This window comes from Gavialis gangeticus, unplaced genomic scaffold (genome assembly GCF_001723915.1).
Source record: "Gavialis gangeticus isolate Ggan-Ray unplaced genomic scaffold, GavGan_comp1, whole genome shotgun sequence".
Lineage (NCBI taxonomy): Eukaryota > Metazoa > Chordata > Crocodylia > Gavialidae > Gavialis > Gavialis gangeticus.
This window is the reverse complement of record NW_017729033.1, coordinates 87,763,796-87,787,177: the sequence shown is the minus strand read 5'-3', so window position 1 is coordinate 87,787,177 and position 23,382 is coordinate 87,763,796. Positions and strand designations below refer to the sequence as shown.

Here is a 23,382-nt window from a genome sequence, read left to right as displayed (position 1 = left end):
CGTCTCCCTCCCGGCCGGAGGCGGCTTCCGGGCCCAGCAGCAACAGCGGCGCCTCGTGCGCATGCGCCGCGGCCGGGCAGCAGCGGCGCAGGGGCCGAGGTCTGGGGCTTCCGTACGGCCCGCGCCTGCCCCAGGCTCGGCCTCAGCGGGAGGCGCCAGTTCCCCTTTGCGCAGAGGCCGCAGGGGGGCCCTGGCCGGCCGCTCCCCCTCACACCCCACGCAGAGGGCTGCCCCAGGTGACACGTCATCACCAAGCAGCCCCCGACTTGACTTCAATTACCCAACAGCTGGATAGGAAGGGGCACGGGAGCTTTCTGGGACTTGAGCTGTGCCGCTGTTACTAGTTTCAATTGCTGCTTACTCAAAACTTTGAGTAAGACACGGGGGAGGCAGAGGAGCCCCCTGGCAATATTAGTGTTACCATATCCTAACTCCAGCAGTGACCTGAATTAAGTGTAACAGCACATCAGCTTGGTGAAGGTAAAATTCTGTGGCCACTAAGTTACCTGCCCCACTATACCCCTCTCTGCTCCATTACTCTTCCTGCCTGCAGTTGCCCATTCACTCCAAAACCTTTGTGTAAAAGAACAGAAACTTAAGCAGCTATAAAACAAAGATACAGGACTATGAAGTCAAAAGGTACATCTGTCAGAAATGAACATGGTAGAACCCAGCTTACTAGAAAGCAGCAGTGGAAACTCCATGTTCTTCTTCCCACCTCTCCTCCAACTTGTGGCATATATGCCACCTCTAAGGAAAAACACAAAAACAATTGCCTACCATAGACTAGAGCCCTAAGTTTTAGATCCATCCAAACCAAACCATATATTAAGGTGAATTTAAATATTTTCAAGATTTGTCAGACCACCAGCTAGTTCAGTGGATGTTACATTTCAGCTCCTTACTCAAGTATGTTGAAGATGGACATCTGCTTCATAGATTCCTAGATCCCAGGCTCACTTAAGATCAGTATCAGGCACTCAAACACCTGCTTTTCACTATTGCCATTTAAGACCAGTAAATTTTACACATGTTATAGTGAGAGGTAGCATCAGATATAATCCAGCCTTCATCTACTGAATGCCAAAGTTGTCAGTCCATTGGTATCTCTTTAAAATGTAAAATTTGATAAAAATTGTCATGTCAGAAATTAAACATGAATTAACTGCAGCAATCCAGGAATGTGCATATACATGGGGTGGTGGGAGGCTAGTTTTTGTGGTACAGGAAGGAAAAAAATGCTTGGATGCATTTTAGAATAGTTTCTCCACTCCCCTGTGGGAACATGATCCCACCCCTACTGCAGATGGGTTAATTAGTTCCCCCCCCCCCAAGTATCATTACCCCTTCAAGAAGTTTTGACCTTTTATCCATCTTGCTTCAAGATGGCTATAGATTAGAGTAAGTTGTAAATAAGAGCAGAATGATATTAAAAAGTAGTTTTCTCCAACTTAAGGTACTTTCAAGCCTGCAGCTTTTAATCAGGGGTGCCACCTCACTGCTAGATCTTTTATGGGAAGGGAATCTATCACACCCTTTTGTTAAAAAGGCAGATTTGAAGAAAGAGACAGACCACTACTACTACTGATATAACATTTATTGAACATTTCCACTCTAGTGGATGAAAAGTCTGTACAAAACCAAAACATTTTCTTTAACTTCTGCTTCACATTAAAAATCAACCGATCTAAAACAGTCAGCTCAATCAAAACCCACTACAAATACAATAGCTTCTTTGAAGCCATGGTAACACTTAAATATGGTTAAGACTTCAATGCAGAAATTTGGTTTGTTAGACAGCTCAGCGAGCTTTAGCTTCTCAAGTTACAAAAAGGCAAAATTGTGTTTCACAGATACAGTCCACTGGAATCACCAACACTGGACAATTGTTCGAGTACTTAAGAGTCCTGAGATAACAAGGAATCCTGGTATTCTTTAGACAGTTTTCTGTTGTCCTTTCTTTCCAATAAGCGATTTGTGGATATGTGGTATTACACCTAAAATACACACGGCAAGAAATTAAATAGAAGTTAATTTCCCAGTCGTAAAATCCAGAAAAAGGGTACACCCCCCCCTTATTTGTATATTAGAAACATGATCTGTTAGACTTTAACATGAGTAAGACAACAGTATTACATACCACCACCAGCAATTGTTGCCTTAATGAGAGAGTCCAGTTCTTCATCTCCTCTGATTGCAAGCTGCAAGTGACGGGGAGTGATACGCTTCACTTTTAAGTCTTTGGATGCATTTCCTGCCAGCTCAAGAACCTGTGGGCACAAAAAAACCAAACAAACAAACCCCAAAACCTTAATTCACTCAGGTAACTCACTGAATTGGAAGAGTTATCCAATGGAGAGATTTAAGAGGACTCTGAAAAGAGGTGAAGACCTTTATGAATCAACACCTACAGATAAGTGCTTTCCCTACCTTCTCAGAGAATGTCTTTGGAAGCTAGAAGAAATTTACAGACTTTTCCCTTTCTGAACTGCTGTGCAGTCAGGGGCCAATGAGACCCCTGGACTTAATGAAAGAGAAATAAGGGGGAAAAAAATTCCTCCAGAGGGAAAATTGGAAGTATGTGTTTATTTTATGAAAGACCCACCAAGCTCATGCATTTGGCCCAAGAAAGCCTAGCCAAAGCACAGAACAAACAAGAGATTTAGTATGCTTGCCATGTGATCAACAGGTCACATGGAATAGGACAGTGCTGCTCAACTTCCAGCCTGCAGGACTCCCCAGGGGTCTAGAAATTGTGGCAGGGAGGTGTGGCAGTGTTAATTGCCACTCCTCTGGTGCCGCGTTTCTGGACCCCTGAGGAACCCTGGGGCTAGCACACAGCTGTATTCAAGTACATAACCAGGTTGTTGTGCAGGACAGACCCATGTACTGATGTCATGTGCCAAACCTCCACGTGACCTAGCTCTTGGACCAACCTTACGCCACTCATCTGGCCCATGGAGGTGGAAAGCTGGGCACCAATAAACCAGGTATTAATACCAGTCACTTAGTTTTCTGTGCGAAGAAAAAGGTCCAAGCTGGCTGGGAAGGTCAAAGAGCTGAATAATGTAAAAAGGGGGAGAAAACACACTTGCCATAAGACAGCAAGTCATGTAATTGTTATGAAACCTTATGACAGAAAGATTGTTTTTCCACTGTGGGGGAATTGGGAAGGGATTGAAGACCCTCTTTCAGATCTGATGGTGGAAGCAGAAGACAACTCTGGTGGAATCTATTCTACTCTAACAAAAGACCTCCTGCCCAGGAGTTAGAAATCAGAGTGCTTCTGCAAAGCTACATGTATTTCCCCAGCAAGCTAGTACACACTTAGTCATGCACCAAGTGGAAACGGGGGACAAATCTATCAGGTGTTCACCTTTCAGAATCACTGGGAAAATAGGCTAGGTAGGACCTGGAAAAGGGAATCAGGAACATGTTGGCACCAGGGCAGGAGGCAATTCAACAAAATAGCCCATGCTTAATGCCATTAGTACCAGATGCTCATCTCATACCCAGATTAGCAAACTTGGAGGTGCCCAGTATCTGACAACCATGGACCTCACAAAGGACTACTGACAAATGCCACTAGATGTCAGGCTTAGAAAAAAGAAAAAAAAACCCCACACAAAAACACAAAACCCCAAAACCCAAACAAGATCAATTTTCACCATGACACTAGGACTTTATTTAATTTTTTTTGAATTTCCTGTGCTACTCTTGGCCTCCAGCATTTGCAATAAACATGCAGGGACCATGAACTAGGGTATGTTGCACTTACTGATATCCATACATCCTCAGGCACCTCCAGAAAGGCTTGAGATGTTTAAAAGCACACACTCCACAGACATTTTACAGCTGCTGACCTAGCAAACAGTTCCTTCTAGGCATCCAGACACCTAGTGAAAGGCTTCATTAGCCAGGGGTGCAGGGTAGGATGAGTCTCTTATTAGTACCAAAGATAGTCACTCCTCAGCCTGGGGGCCAGGCAGGCTAGGGGCAAGCTCTCTCCCTGACCCAAAGCGGAAAAGAGAATGCCTACATATCCTAGCAAAGCACACCGTCTGTGCAACTGGCATGTACACAGCTCAAATGCCCATGGTGGTCCCCAACTGTCTAAATCATGATTGCAAAGTACCCCTTCCAACTGGTGAATTCACAGCCAGAATCCACAAGGGGAAGGACAGAGATGTGTGCGCTCAACAGCCCTAACGTAGCTGGGAAACCACAGGCTGGTAAACTCATCCACAACCTCCTGCGGGTTGGCAAGACATGGTATACAGGGCCATCACCCATATTCTCAGATACCTCTTGCACAGCCTCTCTAGCAGTCAACTTGCCTATGGCAAAACAGTTTGCCACAGATCAGCAGCTGTCTGGGGTCATAAGGTTGTATAGACATAGACGTTAGGGCTGGAAGGGACCTCGGAAGATCGAGTCCAGCCCCCCATAGGGATAGGAATAACTATAGGAATACAGTTCTCTACAGCAGTGGTCTCCAAACTTTTTTGATCGCACACCCCATCAATAAAAAGTTTGAGCATGCACCCCAATATATGTATATAATTGATAAATAAATACACATGTACTACTCAGTGTAACATTGTACAAAGTTTGGAGACTACTGTACACTGTACCTCTGTGTAGTGGAACTCGCGCTCTTTCCTCAGGATACCTTGCTTATCGTACGTGACACATGACTGACTGTCAGAAAGAGTGAGGGCACCAGTGTCAATCCATATATTAAATATTAGTAAAGCTTAATTTCTCTTTTTTTTTTTTAGATAAAAATATATAAATAGAATTCTAATATTTTCTTCCCGCACCCCACTGGATCATCTTGCACACCCCACTTTGGAGACCACTGGTCTCCAGGTAAGAGCAAACTCATCATCACTGACCATGGCTGTATGTGCAAGGCAATTTTGGCACAAATCTCCATGAAGGTATATTTCTGCATGTCCAGGGGTATGCACCATTGCCTATCATCTAAGGTGGCCAAAACAATCTGCTCCTACCAGTTGCTGCTTATCTCCTTGGCCCAGAAACACTGCTTTACTTGGAGTCGATGCCCCATCTACTCAGCCAGATGCCAAGCTGCAGCCAAAACAGCTTTAGGGGACTGGTATCTACTGCTGCCCAGTACAAGCCAGATGTACAAGACACAGCCCCACCCACTGTTTGGCAGCAAGTACACGTGAGCTTCTCCCCCAACCTTTGTTCTCAAGGGCAAATTAAGGTAGTAACAGCAGCCATTGAGGCCCACAAGTTAAATGACACTGGGCCAGCAAGGCTATGACTATATACAGATCCATAGCAGGTGTTGCTGGTGAAAGCTCTGGCTTATGAGCCATGATGGCCACACCAGTGCACCAGAAATAAGGGCAGATGTTCAAAGGCACAAGCTACACAGTGACCAACACCAAAATCAGTCCTACAAAAATGTCCCCACCTACCCAAAATGTAAAAGCAGGTGCTCTGTGAGCACTTGCAGTCAAGGAATCCTATGGAACTTGACCAGCACCAGGCATGCTGCAATGTGTGCTCTCTCCAGCCACCTACCGGTGGAAAAGCAGCAGTGCAATCAGCCACTTTGAAGGGAGATGTGTAGAGATGTCAAACCCACAACTTCTCCATTTGAGAAGATGGGGCACAACCAGTCCCACAAGAAATATCATGTCTTGTTTATAGCTTTAGTTACTTCTCCTACAGATAGGTACTCTTAATAGTAGGACTCCCAGGATAGGGCTCCTTAAAAAGGTTAACAGAGCTCTATGCCACAGCACAGATAGCCCAAGTTTTGCACAATTCCAATTTGACATCGACTGTATTATGCAACATCCTTCACTCACACACCATGGCCTCCATCAAAATACCAACTTAACTCCCTTCCTGCTGATCCTCAAGACTCACTAAAATAGTTCACTGAAGTATTTTTAGATGAAAGCAAGTTCTGATTACAGCAGGAAATGTTATCCTAAAACCTCAGAATACAAGTGGCAATGATTATGCAGCTTTTATTTGCCCCATTTAAGCAAAAAAGTTGGATTTAAATTAACTAAGTTTTCCTTTTAAAAAAGTAAGCCAGCTTAAAATGAACCCTAATTTTAATACAGTATAGACTAAGGTACAAGATATAAAAATAATTTAAATAAAATATTTTGAGTCAATAAAAAACCCTCTGGACTTAAAGGTTGATTTTCTTCAAAGGTTTAAAGGGCTGAGGGAAGGAAGCCATCTAACTTTTGAGGTCAAGCTTTAAAAGAAATACAGCACAATAGTTCCTGTATTAGGGGTTTGGCCCTGCAAGGTTCTATAGTGCTGGATACAAAACATCAGCAAAGTAATCACAAGTGTTGGAGCCTGGCCTCTTCTTCCACAGGCACCATGATGTGTACTCCCTGATCAGAATCATTTACCAGGACCACCTGGAAGGCATCAAAACTCCTGCTCATCTGTCTCTTTTACCTGATCCAATTGGCTCAATTCTCAGTTTATGAATATTGATGACTGTACCCATAATGGAGGCTTATTTTCCAGCTCATGGCATAGCACCCATCTGCTCAGTAACTACCAACCCCCTAGGGCTTCTTAAGGGTTTGGGTACTTCAGTTAAATGGCCCTTCTTGCTTCCTTTGGATATGTAAAGATGCAAACACACTTGAAGTTCATGCTATTCATGTCTCTAAACTAAAATATTGTGGCTCCCTAGCCCTATGTGCTGTAACAGCAGAAAGCATGGCTTGTTGGGATGATGAAAAAGCTACAGAGGATATGGTAGATTACATCACAGGGAGAAGCACTGGTTTGGTGTTAATCTCCTGTGTGAAGAAGGAACAGGGAGGAATAAGGAGGAGTGTGTACAGAGGACCAACACTAGGCTCAAGTGTATAAAGTGGTAGATTAGTTTTGATTTCAAGGACAGACATTTTAGAAAGTTTTCCCCAGGGTGATCCAAAATAATTGGGTTAATTCACTAAAATCACAGTTCATGCCATACTTATAACTAATTTTTTAAACACTAGTATTGACTGTTATCCAAGTGTTAATCAAGTTTTGATAATAGTTTCCATATCCAAAACATTAAAGTTGTTTAATTTGGTGTTGGTTGTGTGTTTAAAAGCAAGTCACCATCCTGATAAAAAAAAAAAAGCAAGAAGCTAAATCTACTGAGCAAACACACATTTCACCATGTTTAGTACACTAAAATAGTACATTCAGGTTGTTAGCAATGCTGTAAGTTAAACAATAAGTTCTTAAATGTATATCTATCATTGGTTGATAGAATAAAAAACCCCCACACACACTGACCTCCTGTAAAGACTGCAGTTAACTGTAAGTTTGGGACATGTGTTTCTAGGTACACAAGCTATGAAGATAGAGAGAGATAGCTTGTGTACCTAGAAAACATGTACCAAGCTTGCAACTTAACGCAGTTTTTACAGTAGAACAATAAGTTCTATTAGATCAACCAATGATGATATAACCTTTCTGTAAAAAAGGAAACAAGAATACAATGGGAAACTTGATAAAATTATTTAAGTTTGGACTACTGATTTACAGCAATTTAAACAGACTTAAGTCAATCTACCCATTTTAAGAACATTAACTGCCTTTCCCAATCTCTCCCACAGTAAGCTTACCTCAGCTGTCAGGTATTCCAAGATAGCAGCACTGTACACAGCAGCAGTAGCTCCTACACGTCCGTGGCTGGTGGTCCTGGACTTCAGATGACGGTGAATGCGGCCAACCGGGAACTGCAAGACATTAAGAACAGGAAGAACACGGTGTAAACACCATAAAAGGTTTGGCGAATGAAAGACTGAAACCCTGCCAACAACTACCATAAAATAATCACAGGAAGGCCCATTTGTTATTTGATGCAACAAAGCATGATTCCTTATCCCATAAGACAGCAACTCAGCTTTTAGCCTAAAGACAGCCCTTCTTAATTTTTCAGAGTTTAGAAGCACCCTGGCTGAGAACTGAATTAGAAACCAACTTATGCCAGGTAAGAGTGGCGAGGCAAGACCTCACCCCACTGTACCCTTTTTCCAGCATCTGCCCCCTCCCAGCCATTGATCTGTGCATGAAGGGGTAAGTACTAGGCTTCCAGTGCCAGCAACTGAAACCACATGCACCTACAGCCTCTCACTACTCCAGGCACATGGGAGAGGGGGGAAGAAGGGACAGGGGATAAGTCAGGATTTAAGTTGTAGACCCCCACCTATACCTGGCCATCAGCGCATGTACTTTACATGGATACACAGAGGAGCACACTTAGGAGCAGGGTGGCCAGTGCAAAAGCTGCCAGGTGTGGGGACTAGCTACAAGTGCTGCTTGACAGATTTTAAGAGTACCCAACCCCAGCAAGGAGAAGGAGCAATTGCTCATCTTTTGGCACAGGTGGGCACCACAGCCCCTTTGGAAGCATCTCATAGCACTTTGGTTGAAGATCCCCATCATATAGTAGCAGCACCACCATGGTTCAAGCTGTTCATTCCCATTCCAAGCTGTTACTCCTTAACTGTACTGAAAAAAAACCTCTTCAAGTAATGCAAAACCTAGGCACTGAAAACAGCAACCTCCAAACAAAGACTAGCTTTTTAAAAATCATGACAATCAGTGGACTTGAACTGCAGCTGTTCCGATATGGGAGCCTGCTGCTCCTGAAGCAGACTGTCCCACAGCAGACAAGAAGCAAACAGAAAAACTCCCAAAAGGCAAAAAGTCTTGGAGGGCAAGTAAGTGGGATGACGCCCTGCAGACTCACCTGCAGTCCAGCTCTCTGCGAGCGAGACACTGCCTTGGTCTTGGTCTTCCCAGAGTCCTTCCCAGCTTTACCGCCAGCCTACAAAAAAGAGGGAGAAAGGTGGTGGTCAGAAGCGGATCCCTACACCACTGGAGCCAGCTCCTCCCTCCTGTAAGCTCACCTGGAAGCAACAGCCACTCAGGTCTCAGGCAATAGCCGCCCAGCCGCCCCGCGCATGCGCTTCCCACCGAGCCAGGGCACCGCGCATGCGCTCTTGCCCCCACGCCCAGCAGCCCAAGTCTCTCGCTAAGCGCAGGCGCTGAGTGCTCCCGCTCCCGGCAGCCCGCTGCGCATGCGCGCCCCCTCCCCCCCAGCCCAGCAGTCTACGGGACACGAGCGCGCCCCAACGCGTGCCAGCTTTCCAACCGTTGCGCCCCTTCCCCCCACGCAGCCGCCGCCTCCTCCTCCCCACCACTGCAGCGCGGCTGAGCAACCCCCGCCCCCAACCGTCCCCCATCTCCGTGGTCTCCTACCATCGTGAGCGGCGCTGTAGCACCGCACAGGAGAGGGAGGAAGCAGCAAGCGACTCTCACACACAACGAGGCCCTAACAGCACCACACACCCGTACCCGCCGCGATTCAAACTGCACCGGCTCCCGCCTTCCCTCGGCGCTTTATAACCACCGAACGTGCCCACATCCGGGCACCCGGATCCCACCGCCCGCCAATCGCCGCTGAGGGGGGCGGGGCGTCTCTGCGGGCCAGGAGCCAATCGGAGCCCAGCCGCCGGGCGGGGCTGAACGAGAGGTGGGGCGGGTGGCTCGCGCGGCCGGGTCTCAATGGAAGCCACGCCCACACTTAAAGTGACAGGCGCGGCCCAGCAGAGTGGCCTTGCGAGCCCCGCGGGGCGGTGGGGGAGGGGGTTGTCGGCCCAGTGCCCCGGCACAGCGCGGCGTAAGGGGCCCGTGATCGCCTCGCTCCACCCCTTTTCCGGCTCCCGTCCGACCGCCCGCACGGCCCTGACCGCCATTTTGTCTAGCGCTGGCGGCGGTGCCCGCGGGCACCTGCTGCCTCCAAGGCCCCGCGCCCAGGCTCAGGCACAGCTACGGGCCCTTCTGGGACCCGGGCACCTGCCTCTGCCCTGCTCCGCCCCACCCCGCCCCACACATGGGGTTTAGAAGTGCCTCCCCTCCACCCCCGAGCGGTGCTTAGGGCAGTTGCTGGGAAAGGAATTGGGGGCTGAATCCTCCGGGAGAGATGCAAACACGTTGTATTTTTCGGCATGCTTTCGGGCACGTAAGACCTTCTTCAGGCGCAGGGAAAATTAAAGACACCCCAGGGAGAGGCACCAGGGCCTACCCTAGGTCACTGGAGGAGTTGCAGCCCAACACCTGTACCCGGCCACCCCGAGTTGTGTCCCTGCAACTAAAGCGTCTTGAGAGGATGTGACGCTTCGGCCCCAGGTGCAGCAGGCAGGACCGGCAGACAGGTGGTGTTGCCCTCCTTGGCACAGTGACTCTCAGCCAGGGGCCGTATAGTAGCAGCACTGCACGTTTCATTAGAGTGACCCGGAGATTTCAAATAGGCACCCATGGTGTCAAAAACACCCTGGCCTGCTGCGAAGGAAAGGGGTACTGGTAGCTATTGCGTGAGAGAGTTAGGGGTCCAGCCTCTGAATCAGAACTGCCTAGACGAGGGGTCGGCAATGTTTTTGGGCACAGTGGCAAAAATGCCCACAACCTCAGCTTGAAAGGTGTTGGCATCCCCAGGGCAGAAGGTGGGGGAGCTGCAAGGGGCCTGATCCTTGTGGCAGTGCAGGCCTGGCCCCTTCCCAGAGGTGTGACTGCCAAGCAAAATGACTTCATGTGCCTTGCTCCGATTGCCTGGTCTAGACCTTAAATGCTGGAGACTGCAAGGTGGGGAATGCCTGCTCATGCTCAGTTTGCCCTCCCTTTCAGCATATACTTTCTGCGCCTCTGTGACATGAGGGGAGGTGTGGGGGTTATGTTATGAATGTGTCCAAGTCTAGGTCTGAATCTGCACGGGCTTCACTTGCCCTTAGCTTTATTGCTCTCCTTTTTCTTAGACAGCAGAACCAACTAGATGTTGGGTGGGACCCTGCTTTGAGCAGTGTGACCTCCCCCCCCGGGGCTTGTTTAGCTCCTTGTCATTGTGGATCGCCAGCTAGAGGTGGTGCAAATAATGCAAGTTTTCTCATCCCGTGCAGCATTCCCAGCCAATTCCAGGACTTCAGCCATCAGGGTTTCCATGTAAAGCATACAGCACACATGGCCTACAGGGAACTGCAGCCCTGCCTGGGAAGACCTATGCTTGTGGCCCATGCCTCCCTGCTTGCCACAGCCAGACATGATTTCACTCTTATGTGATGCCACCCCTCTGCAGAAACCTAGCAGGACAGACCTATGGTCTGATCCAGCAAATGACAGGTTTTATGGTCTTTCTGTGTTCCTTGCAGTAAAAAAATTGTTCTAGTCAAGGGCAATGCAGTGCACCCCCTGCAAAAAGGCACCACTGACACTCAGCGGCACCTGTGGGCAGTCGCCGCTTGCCACCCCACTGCTGCCACCACCAATGGCATATGCAGGCAGTCTGCGATTCCGGCTGGCTGCCGATGTTGACAGCAGCTGCAGGTGGTCTCCAACCCTTGGTCGGTACTCACCATCCCCGCTTGCCACCAACAGTGCTGGTGGAGTCTGTGGGAACTCCCCCACTTGCTGCCGCTGGCTCTCGCCACTCCTGCCGCCGCTGTGCCCCCCCCAGCTGCTGGGGGCACATGCTGTTCATGGCTCTAGTACTTTTTGTTTTGCAGTCAAACAAGTGAAAGCCAAGAGCTAGCATTTCCCAAGGGTTGTGCTGAGTCTAAGAAGGTTGAAAGGTTGGGCTCCACAATTCAGGAAGGACATGGAAAAGTCTGAGAGAGTCCAGAGGAGAGCCATGTGCATGATCAGAGGACAAGAGAGCAAGCCTTATGAAGAGAGACTAAGCGCCATGGGACTCTTCAACCTGGAGAAGCACAGGCTCAGGGGTGACTTGGTGGTAGCCTATAAGTACATTAGGGGTGTGGATCAGGATCTGTGGGAATGCCTGTTTAGCAGAGTGCCCCAAGGGATGACAAGGTCCAATGGTCACAAACTCCTGCAAGACCGTTTTAGGCTGGACATAAGGACAAAGTTCTTTACTGTATGAGCCCCTAAGGCCTGGAATAGACTCCCCCCCCCGCCCCGGGGTGGTGCAAGCACCTACTCTGGACACTTTTAAGAAACATTTGGATGCTTGTCTTGCTGGGATCCTTTGACCCTAGCTGACTTCCTGCCCCTTGGGCAGGGGGCTGGGCCTGATGACCTTATGAGGTCCCTTCCAGCCCTAATGCCTATGAAATCTGCCAGTGCTGTGGTTCTCACACTTTCCTTGTGCTCTGTAGAGGAGGTATAGGGAACTTAACACCAGGGCCTAGAGCAGAATCCAGAACCAAGAGCCTAAATCCTTTACTAGATCTAGCCCTAGGTGCTTCTTCATATTTTTAGACACTTGAAAAACTACTAGAAATTTAACTACGGTTGTGAAGCAGCTATACTTACTACCAGCAGAAATTCTTCATGAGGTGGAAAGTTTTGTTAAGCAGCAGAACACTAAAATGAAATACTTCTTAAGCATAGCTCAGATACAAGCAGTCCCCAGCAACCACTTACTCCAAGAGCATTTTTGATTCTTTGGAATTTTTTTTCATGCATCTTTGCATGATTTCAAGTCTTTTCCCATTCCATGCCAAGTGGAAGAGATTTTATCAGGAGGCTTGCTTTATTATACCATAGGTTTAACCTATTTCCTTTAGATCTTGGAATTCACATTCACTGCAGGCTGCCTGCACAGATTTCCAGAAAAGGGGTTTTCTTCATCTTGAAGATCTCCCATTACTGCTGGTCATTGCACAGCTCCAGAAAAAGAGTTCTCTCCCAACACCAGTCTGCTATATCCTACATCCCCACCTTCATCCAGAACCAGGAGCAAGCCTCCTTTGGTCACTGCCAGAATATTTTAATTTTTCTAGTAGCTTGGCATATTAGGCAAGAGCAGACAATGTAGGTCCAAAGTGCTACATAATAAAGCACCTATCTCCTTGACACTAGCCCTGTCACAGCTTGCTTTGCAATTGCTTATTCACCTGGGGAAAAGTTTTCAGGGAATGACTCACTTGGCAGTATGAAGCCATACACGTTGTCACGATCTGGTGCTAGTTGGCATTTGGCAAGTTAAGGAGAGGTGGCAGTGTGAAAATGGTATTAAATCCTTCTCAGAAAAGTTTCTCAGCAATTGACGATTTTGTCACTGGCCCACAGACATCTAAATCAGAAGCTTCTATGCACCCGCCTTTACATGGGGGAGGCCAGGCCACTAAAGGGCAATGGACTAGCAGCCCCCCATCTTGCTGGCATAGTTCATGGAAAACTTTTGCCCTATATCAGGGTTAGGCAACGTTTTTTGGCTGGAGTGTCACAAAAAACACAATGTCTACCTTGGAAGGTGCCAGACTGCCAACATGCCGGAGGCTGGAGCAGTTGTTTGCAGCCTCCCTGCTACAGCCAGCCCAAGGAGCCTGGTATGCTTGCAGCAGGGCTTGCAGCCTCCCAGCCACCTGCTAGGAGCAGCCTGGGCTCTGTGGCTGGCAGCAGCTGCTTAGAGCCCAGGCTGGCAGTGGTGTGCTGAGCAAAATGGCCTTGCGTGCCATGCTCGGCACATGTGCCGGGGGTTGCTGACCCCTGCCCTATATGAATGCTCAGATTGGTGACAGCCGAGTACAGTCTGCTTACTTGTCAATGGCTGCTGGGTCAGGCTGAATTTTAATATTGCTTTATGATCTGCTCCTACTTTGAGATAGTTTACTTACATTGTTACACTATTGAGACCATCTGTTCATTCATCAGGCTTTCAAGTGCACAGCCTTCTTGTTTGTGCACAGCTGTCATGGTGCTATTTGCTCTATTTTGTGCCTCAAGCATATCTTTTTCATTCAGAGGGATCTAAACACCCCATTTACCCCTGGAGTATTGGTTTATCTAATTGATTAGCTGGGTTTAAGCCTGTATAGGAGTATCCACACAGAGCATATCAGTTTGTGTGCATGTTTATTCCTGTAGCAGATAAAAACAATGCTTCAATAAACATTTCGATAAACTAGTATACCTCTGTTCAGACAAGCTCCAAGATAGCCAACAATGCTTCTGTAGGCAGACCTGTGTATTAATCAAAAAGGCACCATGGTATTCTACATGTAATTCAGGTACCCTAAGGGCTCCCCAGTGAAGAAGGAGCAAACTGCTCCGATACACAAGAGTAAACAAAAATATTTCACAATGGCAATAACATCTTCCCACATCCTACATGTTAATGACACATTCAAAAGGTATATTCTATGTTCCTGAAGGAACGGGTTTATAAAAACATTTTCACCAAACAGCATGAGAAAAAAGGTCATTGATTACCTTTTTTATAAAGAGGCCATAGCACTTCATTGAAATAGATGTTATTCAGCTGCTTCACGGTATGTTAATTAGATAATAATGAGAAGCAATCCCTTTAGTGGGGAGAAAAATCCCTTTAAACTGGAAGGTTTACTGAGAAACAGGGAAGTATTAAGTGTTAACTCAAATGAGTTTAAGAAGTGTTTGGATCTGTAAAGAAAGGGATTAGGTTTGATAATTGAACTTTTGTGGCCCCTGTCCTCAAACATCCCCTCTCCAGCAGCAAATACACAACTCCAAATCTCACCAAGCCACCTGGTCTTGCTACAGACCCAGATACCAGCTGTGCTCCCTCATCAACATACACCACATTGTTATTAGACCAAACAACATGAATTATAACATCCAGAGTTCATGCACCTGTTCCTCTGCCAATGCCATACATGCCATCACCTACTTACTGTGCCCCTCTACAGTCTATGTTGGCTAGGTGGGGACAATCCTACATTAAAAAAAGAATGGATATTAGTTTGATATCAATTCCAGAAACACACAAAAAGCACCGGGCGAGATACTTTAACTGCCCTGGATATTCCATCACTGATCCCAGAGGAGACATCCTTAAGCAATAAAACTTTAAAAAACAACTTGAACACAAATTGCATAACAAGAAATCATCCATATATTGGATTGTGTTAAACATGGGCGCTCACCACCTATGAAGAAGTCCAACTATGAATATTCATGAATTGCCACTTGCATGCTTGCAGGATGTTTCCCCTGACCATGACAAGAAGACTGTGGTCCTAGGACAGGGTGTTCACCAGTCATGATCTATCAGCCTTGACAACACATCCCTTGAGGCTGTACCAGAACTTGTTCACTGCCTCAGTTCTCCCGGCCTCCTGCCCTTGGGCTGCACTCTGTGGGACTGGCAGAGCTGATCAGAGTGCAGTGCCGGCTCTCCCCGCCTCCCCCCACCAGGCTGTGCTCCAATTGGCTCCAGTGGTGCGCTCTAATCTGGTTCGCTTTTGTTTTGTTGCGAGAGGCATTCATTGTTATAGTACTGGAGATGTACAGGCAGTCCTCAATTTAGAACGTTTTGAGTTACAAAGTTTCACACAACATTTATAAATTGACACCCTGTTTCAACTTTCTGATGTCAGTTTCAACTTTACAATGCTTGATCCAATACAACGCCACACCAGTAAACAAGTTTGCTGCATTGCCCATCTCCCTGGAGAACATCTGTCCAAACTTCCTTGGACACTTTCTTTAAGAAAGCAGACAAAACTCCAGAAAAATCTGCAGCCAAGACTCCTCAGAAGACTCTAGCCAAAAACCCTTCAAAAAAATCCAGCAAAGTTGCCTCAAAGTAGTCCTTCCAAATCAATAGGATTGCTATTTATAATATAAATACTTTAATGTAGCTATATTACTCATCTATAATTGACCGAGTACAAAATTCTGGGTTATTTTTGGTGAAAATAGGGTATCAGGCCTTGGTTCAGGAACGAATCCCACATTTATAACATTGTTGCCTATGGAAATATTAAGCCCTGCAAGGGAAACTCAGGGTTTTTGCAACACAGAGGTTATCAGGCAAAAAGTAACACCTTTACAAAGTCAAATGTGCCCCAAACACCTCATCCTAAGTATCAGTTGCAGGTCAACTGTACCCATTACTGCTTCTGGAACAGCACTTAGATAACTGTCAGTAGGACTGCAACAATGTAGCAGTGATTAAACACATTTATTATTGCCTCCTAATTGCTTCCAAGCATAAGCCCACAACAGAGACTGTGAATTGCATCTGTTAAAGGGCTGTCAAGTGTATAGGCTGTGTATAGCCAGGGCCCTCTGCCATGATGGTTAATGATCATCTATTAACCCTTAACTCGATTCAAAATTTGATTTGAATTGTGTGATGCAAATCAGTTAACACGATTTAGAAAACAGTAAGCACATCTACAAATAGTAGGCCTGTGTGAAGCAGCAAGTATTTGATGTGGATTTGACTGATTTGGGGAGAGAGTGATTTGAATCACTGTTCCAATTCAATTCGGCTGATTCTGATTCAGGGGTTTGGGGCCAATTCAGAAATTTGGCCATAGACTACAATAGGGAATGACTAAAAGCCTTTTTTTTTTTTTTGTGCAGATTTGAATGAAAACAGCAGGGGTTGTAGCCCCTTCTAAGGGCATGAAGCCTGCCAAGTTTCACGGAGATAGGTGCAGGGGTTTCTGTGGAAGTGCTCCTCAAACTGTTGAAAGCAAAACTCATATCACTTGTATGTGTTAAGACAGAGTGGGATGAAAACAGCAGGGATAGTAGCCCCTCATGCAGGCATGAGGCTTGCCAGGTTTCAGGCAGAGTGGTGCAGTAGGAAAGTGTACCTCAGGGCTCTGAAAGCAAATAAAAAAAAAATGGAAGTAGGTGCAGAGTGAGGAGAGCGGCATCCAGTCCATCTGTACATGGAGCTTGGGAAACCCCGGCAGTGGGAGGTTCACCTTCAGGAAAACCAGCTGCTCTACCATGCCAGGATCTAAGGAGGTGCAGTGGGGTGTCACAACATCTCCAGCAATGCTGAACACCCCCTTGCTTATAAAACTGGTCAGTGAACAGGACAGGTGTTCCTGGGCAACCATGGCCAGATCCTGCCACACCTGGCTGCAGGTTGCCCAATAGGCCAAGGGGTCATGGTGCAGCAGCTCCATGTCCTCAGCAAGACAGGTACCCACCAAGGCCTCCGTGCTACCTGCTTGATGGTGGGGTCTGGTGCCTCTGCCCTGCCAGCTACTTCTGCTGCTATAGCTTTATGTCTGACACTGCTGCAGGGCAGTTGAAATAGGCTGTAAGACAACTGCTGCCCAAAATACTACTGTGCATTTGGGCAAATACCCACCCAACAAGCCTGCTGTAAGATGCTTATACCATACACTCTTCAGTGCTTTAGCACTAGAAGTAACAAGAGACTTAGCTACCTAATGTGGGGTACTACAGTACCTACTTTAGGTACCCAGTACCCAGAGTGGAATTCAGAACCCTCTGGTGTACACAGAGCTCAAGTGCCTAATGGACAGACTGAGTTAGATTAGGATGGGATCCAAGAGTCAGCATAGGGATAGGGAGCTGCCTAAAGTCAGCATGCACAACATACATCTGCCTAGGACAGCAATTCTCAACCATTTTTTGGACTCAAGGCACCTTTATTGGATTCAAAGCATCCTTCCATAACTTTTGGAAATTATATGGCATTGACATCCCATTTAAAAAATGAATTTATATATTACAATGCTTACCTCCTTACACAGGGGCTGGGCAGTGGGGATTGGGGGATTGTCCAGTTAGGGATAAGCTTGTCTGCTTAGTTTATCAGATTATCTCCTCACACCTAGCAGTACCCTTCAAAGGATCTGGCATCACCCTAGAGAGTACTCTGACACCTTGGCTGACAATCACAGGCTTACAACTAGCCAACAGAGAAAACTTAGGAGAGGTGAAAATTGTTATTTTCCATGCCCATAAGGGTACTTTACTAAGGGTTGCAGGAAGGGTACTTTGGACCTCTTAGGGCTTCTACAGACATGTGGGGAGCCTGCTCTGATGTACTGGAAATCCAGCATGTGGGAGCAGACTCAATTAAGTCTGCTGGAGCACAGAAATTGACTTGCTCCAGCGGCCTTCCGCATCACGTGTCAGAGTCCCCATGCGTCCCCACACTGAAAAAATGGCAGCAGGGCACTTTGAAATAAAACATCTTCAAGGAGCTTTAGTTCAAAGCACCCCACTTTAATTTTTTTTAGTGCGCGAATGCTGATACAGCAACATGCAGGCACTTTTAATTAGTGTGGCTTGCTAATTAAAGTGCCTGGCACCTTGTCCTAGAGCACATGTAAAAATGCCCTTAGGATCCAAGAACTAAGCAGGGCTCCTCCTTTTCTTTTAAAGTGTGGTGGGTGATGGAGGTAGTGCCATTGCTCTATTTTAAGTAGTTAAAGCAGTCTCCTGAGAAGGGGAGACCTAGGCTCAGTTCCAGGCATTTTTCTGTATATTACATTAAATAAAACACACAAACAGCTTTTGCAGGAGAACCAAGGCTTCCCTCTTCTAGCTGAATGCCCTACCAGGTAGGTGAGAAACTTTTACTTCCTCTTTTGCTCTCTTTCCAGTTCAATGCATTACATATTTTCTGCAGAGGGGCATAGGTAGAGTTTGAAACCTGGTGATAAGAAACCTCCCCTGGGACAGCAGAGATATGGTGTGGACCCTGTAGGCAGAGGAGAGTCTTCCATTTCTTGGCTGGTAGCTCTAACAATCAGGATTTTATATAAAACAATAGCAGTGGCAGTACCTCTTCTTCAGGCTTTGTTTTGAAGAGAGGAGTCAGCCCTAGAATGAGAGGAGCTCTGTGCGCTGAGCACGCCGACAGCATTGAGCCCCTCAGGGTATGCAAGTACAAGAATGCTCAATTCATGGAGCCCAGCTAGACTTTAATGACAGTGAGGTACTGAGCTCCTCAGTGAGGGCAAGACCAGGGTAGTTCTGGGAATGAAAAGTAGTACCTGGGGAAGTTTAAAGTCAAAAAGGATACTGTAACAGCAGGCCTGCTCGGGGCCAATCCAACTGTGGCCCACCCACCTGTTCATGGGCTAACCGCCCGCATCCTTACCCACCACGTCTTGTCGGTATAATTAATTTATGGGTATTAATTAAGCAGGAGGCTGCCCATTTTCTGTCCCAATGCCAGGGGCCACTATTTGTAGCTCCTTTCCTCCCCTACACCATAGCCCAAGCCTCACAGATGGCATCTTGATGTTCCTTTAATCACCAGCCCCCACAGTGGGCCCCAGAATCCTCCTATTGAACCCCACCTGGGTTCTTCTTCTTCAGGCAGCCTCTTCCACTGTCATATCGGGTAGCATAGCTCCCTGAGCTGGTTCCCCTTCAGGTGTGGTCTCCCCACCAAGACCTTCAGCTCATCTAGCCCTGGCCCACCTCCAGGCCAGTCGGGACCCCAGGCCCTCAGCTCTTGGGTGTCCCTCATGGTGGGCCCCTGGCCCTTAGACCCTTCTAGACCTGGCCCCAGCATGGGCCAGTCAAAGGAAACTCAGACAGGCCTGAGTCTCTGGTCCTTTTCTCATTCTCCGAGGGTCCACTCTCTGAACCCTCCAAAATAAGGGGTAACCCACCCAGTTGTGGGGGCTAGGGGTTAAGGCACCCCAACCCACCTTTCACTGGGGTGGTAACTGGTCTGGCATTTTCTGGGGGCTCCCACACCACTGGGAGCCCAACCAGGCCACCCACTCCTGGCAGGGGGCAGTTTTAGGTCATGCCCAGGACCAGGAGCCTCCTATTCATCCCCTACAGCTCCTCCCTTACCTCCAGATGATATCAGCAGCCCTCCAACCAGGCAGTGCTGTTGCCTCACCTCTCAAACCAGAACTGCCGTGTTTATATGGGCAGCCCCAGTTCCAGAATGGCTGCCCTAATCAGGCACCTGGTGGCTGCCAGCTCCAGGCCCTTAAAGTGACAGTTTCCTGCCATAGAGACTCATCTGCCTTGAGAGTTAAATGGCACCAGATTTTTAGGATTGCAATTTCATGTAGGTACCTAATTTCTATCCAAGCCCTATATTAAGGATCCAAATAATTTTTTGGACCTGGCCCTTTAGTTGTAGTTACCATTCACAAGTCACTGCACCTCTGTTTATGCACTTAGATAAACTAGTCTGGACAGTGAACAGAATTATGGTCTCTTGTCTTCATCTACATATAAGCAATTAAAACATTGATATTGCAGTATAGATAGACCCAACATATATATTAACTCTGTTCCTGTATTGAGGTACTGCTTGGCAAAAACCAGAACTTAGCATGACTTTGCCTGCCTGCCCCACTAAAGCAGGTTTTAAATATCTTGGATGATGTAGTAGAAGATGATCCTGTTTTAATTGGTTTTCTTGAGAGGATTTTTGCAGTGTAGATAGGACCTTTGTCAATCAACAGTTTTGCATTAGTTAAATATTACTGCTGATGGCTAAATTTGAGTTAAGGAAAATAATCTGCTCCCTGGTAGCACTGTTGTATTGCCTGATGCTATAAAGATCATAAAATCATAGAAAAGTAGGGCTGAAAGAGACCTCAGAAAGTCACCTAGTCCAACCCCCTGCTCAAGGCAGGGTCTTTTCTGTCTAACAATCCCAGAGAAGTTTTTGTCTATATAATCATAGAAAAAATAGTTGGGGTTAACTTATACAACACATTAGGTACAAACAGAAAAATCTGATGTGGCTTTGTGCTGTGTCCTGATAAGCAGAAATACATGAACTCCCCTTTATTTATGATCACATGTACATTATATGTTCTTATATTTCCTGTTTGTAGCATCCTGATGATGGACTAGAATAATTCTTTTTTTTATCCTTCTTTAGTCCAGTTTTGGAAAGATGTTTTGTCTACCAGAAGTGATCTGTGTTCCTAATATCATCTACCAAGTTGTAAGTCCTTACATTCCCACCCCACCTCACCATCCTCAGCAGAAGATCTTCCTCTTCATTACTTTTCCTCTGCTTGATCCTTAATGTTTATCCTTTATGTTTATCTCCTTAATATTTCCCCTTAGCTGGCATCTTGAGACCCAATTATTATTTGTATGTGAACTCTATTTCATACAGAAACTGAGGGGTGAGGCTCAAGTGTAAATTGGAGCAGTCTCAGGGTTGGTCTAACTTACATTTTGTTACCTATGGCCCCAGAAGCCTGTTCTAGCAAGTAATTTAGGTGATGCTACAGGCTACCTTTAAACCATCATAAAGGCACTTAAAATGGGAGCATTTTCCCATTAAAGGGCATTAACCTGTCCTAAGTACCCTCTAAATGTATCCTACTGCCACTCTAGTTGGGGTTTATCTTTGATCCATTTTGCCCAGGTCATTACAGGGTATTGTTAGGGTGCTGTTACAGGTTACCTTTAAAACATGTTATATCTGTGGAATGTTATGCTGTAATAAAATTAAAATAGTTTCAGAGCACTTGGAGGTTAAGGCTTAATGCCATCTCAGACCTAAACAACAGTGACTTGCCAGTAGACGGCCTTAGAAGCAGGGGCATAGACAGGAACCAGGACTCTATTCCTCACCCCCCCACAGGTGGGAAGGGGGAGGGGAGGGTGGCATGTAGCTTGGAGGTGGAGAAACCAGAATGGGGTCTGGGGGGGTCTTCCCCCTCTCCACAGCAGCAGAAACCCAGCCAAAGCAGAGGGTGAGAGGGGAGAAAACTTGAAAAACTGTTAAAGTGAAGGGGGAAGTAAAGAGAAAGGAGTGAAAAAAAGATTGAAACAAATTTAAAGGACCAAAATCTTGTGTTTCAGTGACCTGGGATTGGATCAGAAGGAGAGGGGAGTTGGATTAGGGGCAGCAGGGGTCATGCTGGCTGGGATAAGGCAGCTGTCCTGACCTGGGGACTGTGGGAGGGGAGAAATAGCCAAGGTACTAGGCTGAAAACCAGCATGCTTGCTGCATGGCAAAAAGCACACACCAGCGCAGAGCTGAGAACCAGAGGGTTTGCAGGCAAGGGGAACTGAGGCATGATGATGTGGCCAGTCAACTGCAGTGAGGAATCAGGGGCTGGCTGGTGTTGGGGAGAGGAGGCATAGCCATGGAGGGAGACCCCTCAGCATTAGCCTACCTTGGTCTCTCTAAATCATTTAGGGTTATGGTAAAGCATTTTAATATAATTACTTAAAGTATTTTAATTTGAAATGAAATAAAGGAACTGAAAAAAATAAAGACTCTTATGTGTTAATGAACTGTGGGTGGTCCTGAGGAGCCCCTAGCTGAGCTGGCTGGCTGGTCCCACACCAGACTGCTCCAATGAACCCCCCCCAGCACTGTCTTCTCTGGGGAAGGCTGGATGGGCCAGGATCAGGTCAGGGGTAGGGGTTAGGCTGAGCCATAGTGGACTGCGTGTTCTTGTCCTGGCTGAGAGGGAGAGGCTGGCAAGCACCAGCTGCCTGCAACATACCCAGCTGAGCCCTCCCATGTTCTCCTCCCAGGTGTTGGGGTTTATGGTGGGGCCCAGCTTCTCTCCACAACTACTTGAGTCCTCCACAGCCCTGCCCATCCTAGGAGGGAGGCAGCTGGCTCCATCCCAGCTGCCTGAAAACTGGACCTCAGGCCCCCTAATCTCATCCTAGCATCCCCAAGCCTTCTTCAGGGCTGCCTGCACCTTTAAGTCTGGCACAAGGCATAGAAAAACTTCAGTTAAATTAATTTTACCTGAGGTTAATTGAAATTTTCTCACATCCCCTGGCCCTTTTTCTCTGTTCTCTCTGGGCCAGGTTGGAAGGGGGGAGAGAGAGCTTTTCTATGAGCCCTCCCAAGTGTGTTCCTGGGTGAGGAGGGCTAGGGAAGGCTTGGAGTGGGGGGACAGGGGGAGAGAGGAGGTAGGCATGGAGAGCCATGCTTCCCCATCACCTAGCATAACCCTCAGCAGCCAGAAGTGGTGCCACAGGATGGCCAGGCTAGACCTGGAGCCTGCTCTTCTTGGCTTCACTGCACTTCAGCCCAGTGACCCTGTGCTGAGTGTGGAGCCATCAGGAAGCAAGACCCTGGTGCTGGAGAAAACATGCTTCCCCTGGCTCCAAGGTCTCACTGAACATAAGCCCAGCTGCCCTATGCTCAACATGGAGCTGCATGATGGCAAGACCCTGGAGCTTGGAAATACTTTCCCTGACTCCAGGGTCTTGCTGCAGTTAAGTTGGGCAGCCTAGCTGCTCTCAGCATGGAGGTATAGGGTAGGGGTTTGGAACCACTAGATGTTTGGAAGGCGGAAAGGGGTGACAGCTGTGCATCCTGGGATGCTAGAGGACTGCAAATTGATCTTGTTATCTCCAGGAAGAAATAACAAAAGTCTTCCCAGGGAAGGATCCGCTCTTGTCCCAGGCTGGACTGGGCAAGATGTAACTCCCAGGAAGGACTGAGGAGTGGTTAGTTCAAACTGTGGCCCCCACAGGTCAGAGAATGTGTATGTTAAGTGTAATTAGGTTTATTTGTGAATATTTTAGAAGTGTCTAATATTTTAAATAGTTGATCTATTAGGTTAAATAATGTTAACGGGTATTTGATATTCCAGGTAATTAATATTTAAGGAG

At 47.0% G+C, this 23,382-nt stretch overlaps 2 protein-coding genes and 1 pseudogene across 2 annotated transcripts in view; all 3 read right to left on the bottom strand.

Annotated features, from left to right (window-relative positions):
• DNAJB14 (DnaJ heat shock protein family (Hsp40) member B14) overlaps nt 1-10,033 on the bottom strand; it is a 49,143-nt gene extending 39,110 nt beyond the window's left edge. The window contains exons 1-2 of the mRNA XM_019525877.1: nt 9,971-10,033; nt 9,791-9,816 (exon numbers count right to left, since the gene is read on the bottom strand). Of these exons, the coding sequence (XP_019381422.1) occupies nt 9,791-9,816; nt 9,971-10,033 (89 nt within the window). The remainder of the gene's footprint in view (nt 1-9,790; nt 9,817-9,970) is intronic.
• On the bottom strand, nt 1,582-9,371 carry LOC109303725 (histone H2A.Z). Its single transcript, XM_019525913.1, has 5 exons — nt 9,283-9,371; nt 8,771-8,848; nt 7,641-7,754; nt 2,141-2,270; nt 1,582-1,997 (listed from the first exon to the last, which is right to left on the bottom strand). The coding sequence occupies exons 1-5, from the start codon at nt 9,283-9,285 to the stop codon at nt 1,936-1,938; spliced, it is 387 nt and encodes a 128-aa protein (XP_019381458.1). The 5' UTR covers nt 9,286-9,371; the 3' UTR covers nt 1,582-1,935.
• Nucleotides 10,034-10,797: 764 nt separating the features above from the next.
• LOC109303708 lies at nt 10,798-11,133 on the bottom strand (annotated as a pseudogene).
• Nucleotides 11,134-23,382: the final 12,249 nt, after the last annotated feature.

Bases quoted from the DNA above. Each gene is read 5' to 3' on its own strand.
- LOC109303725 (XM_019525913.1), bottom strand. The intron at 2,271-7,640 runs GTAAGCTTACTG...TTGTGCCCACAG, and splicing joins TGGAATACCTGACAGCTGAG to GTTCTTGAGCTGGCAGGAAA. The intron at 1,998-2,140 runs GTATGTAATACT...TGTGTATTTTAG, and splicing joins GGCAACAATTGCTGGTGGTG to GTGTAATACCACATATCCAC.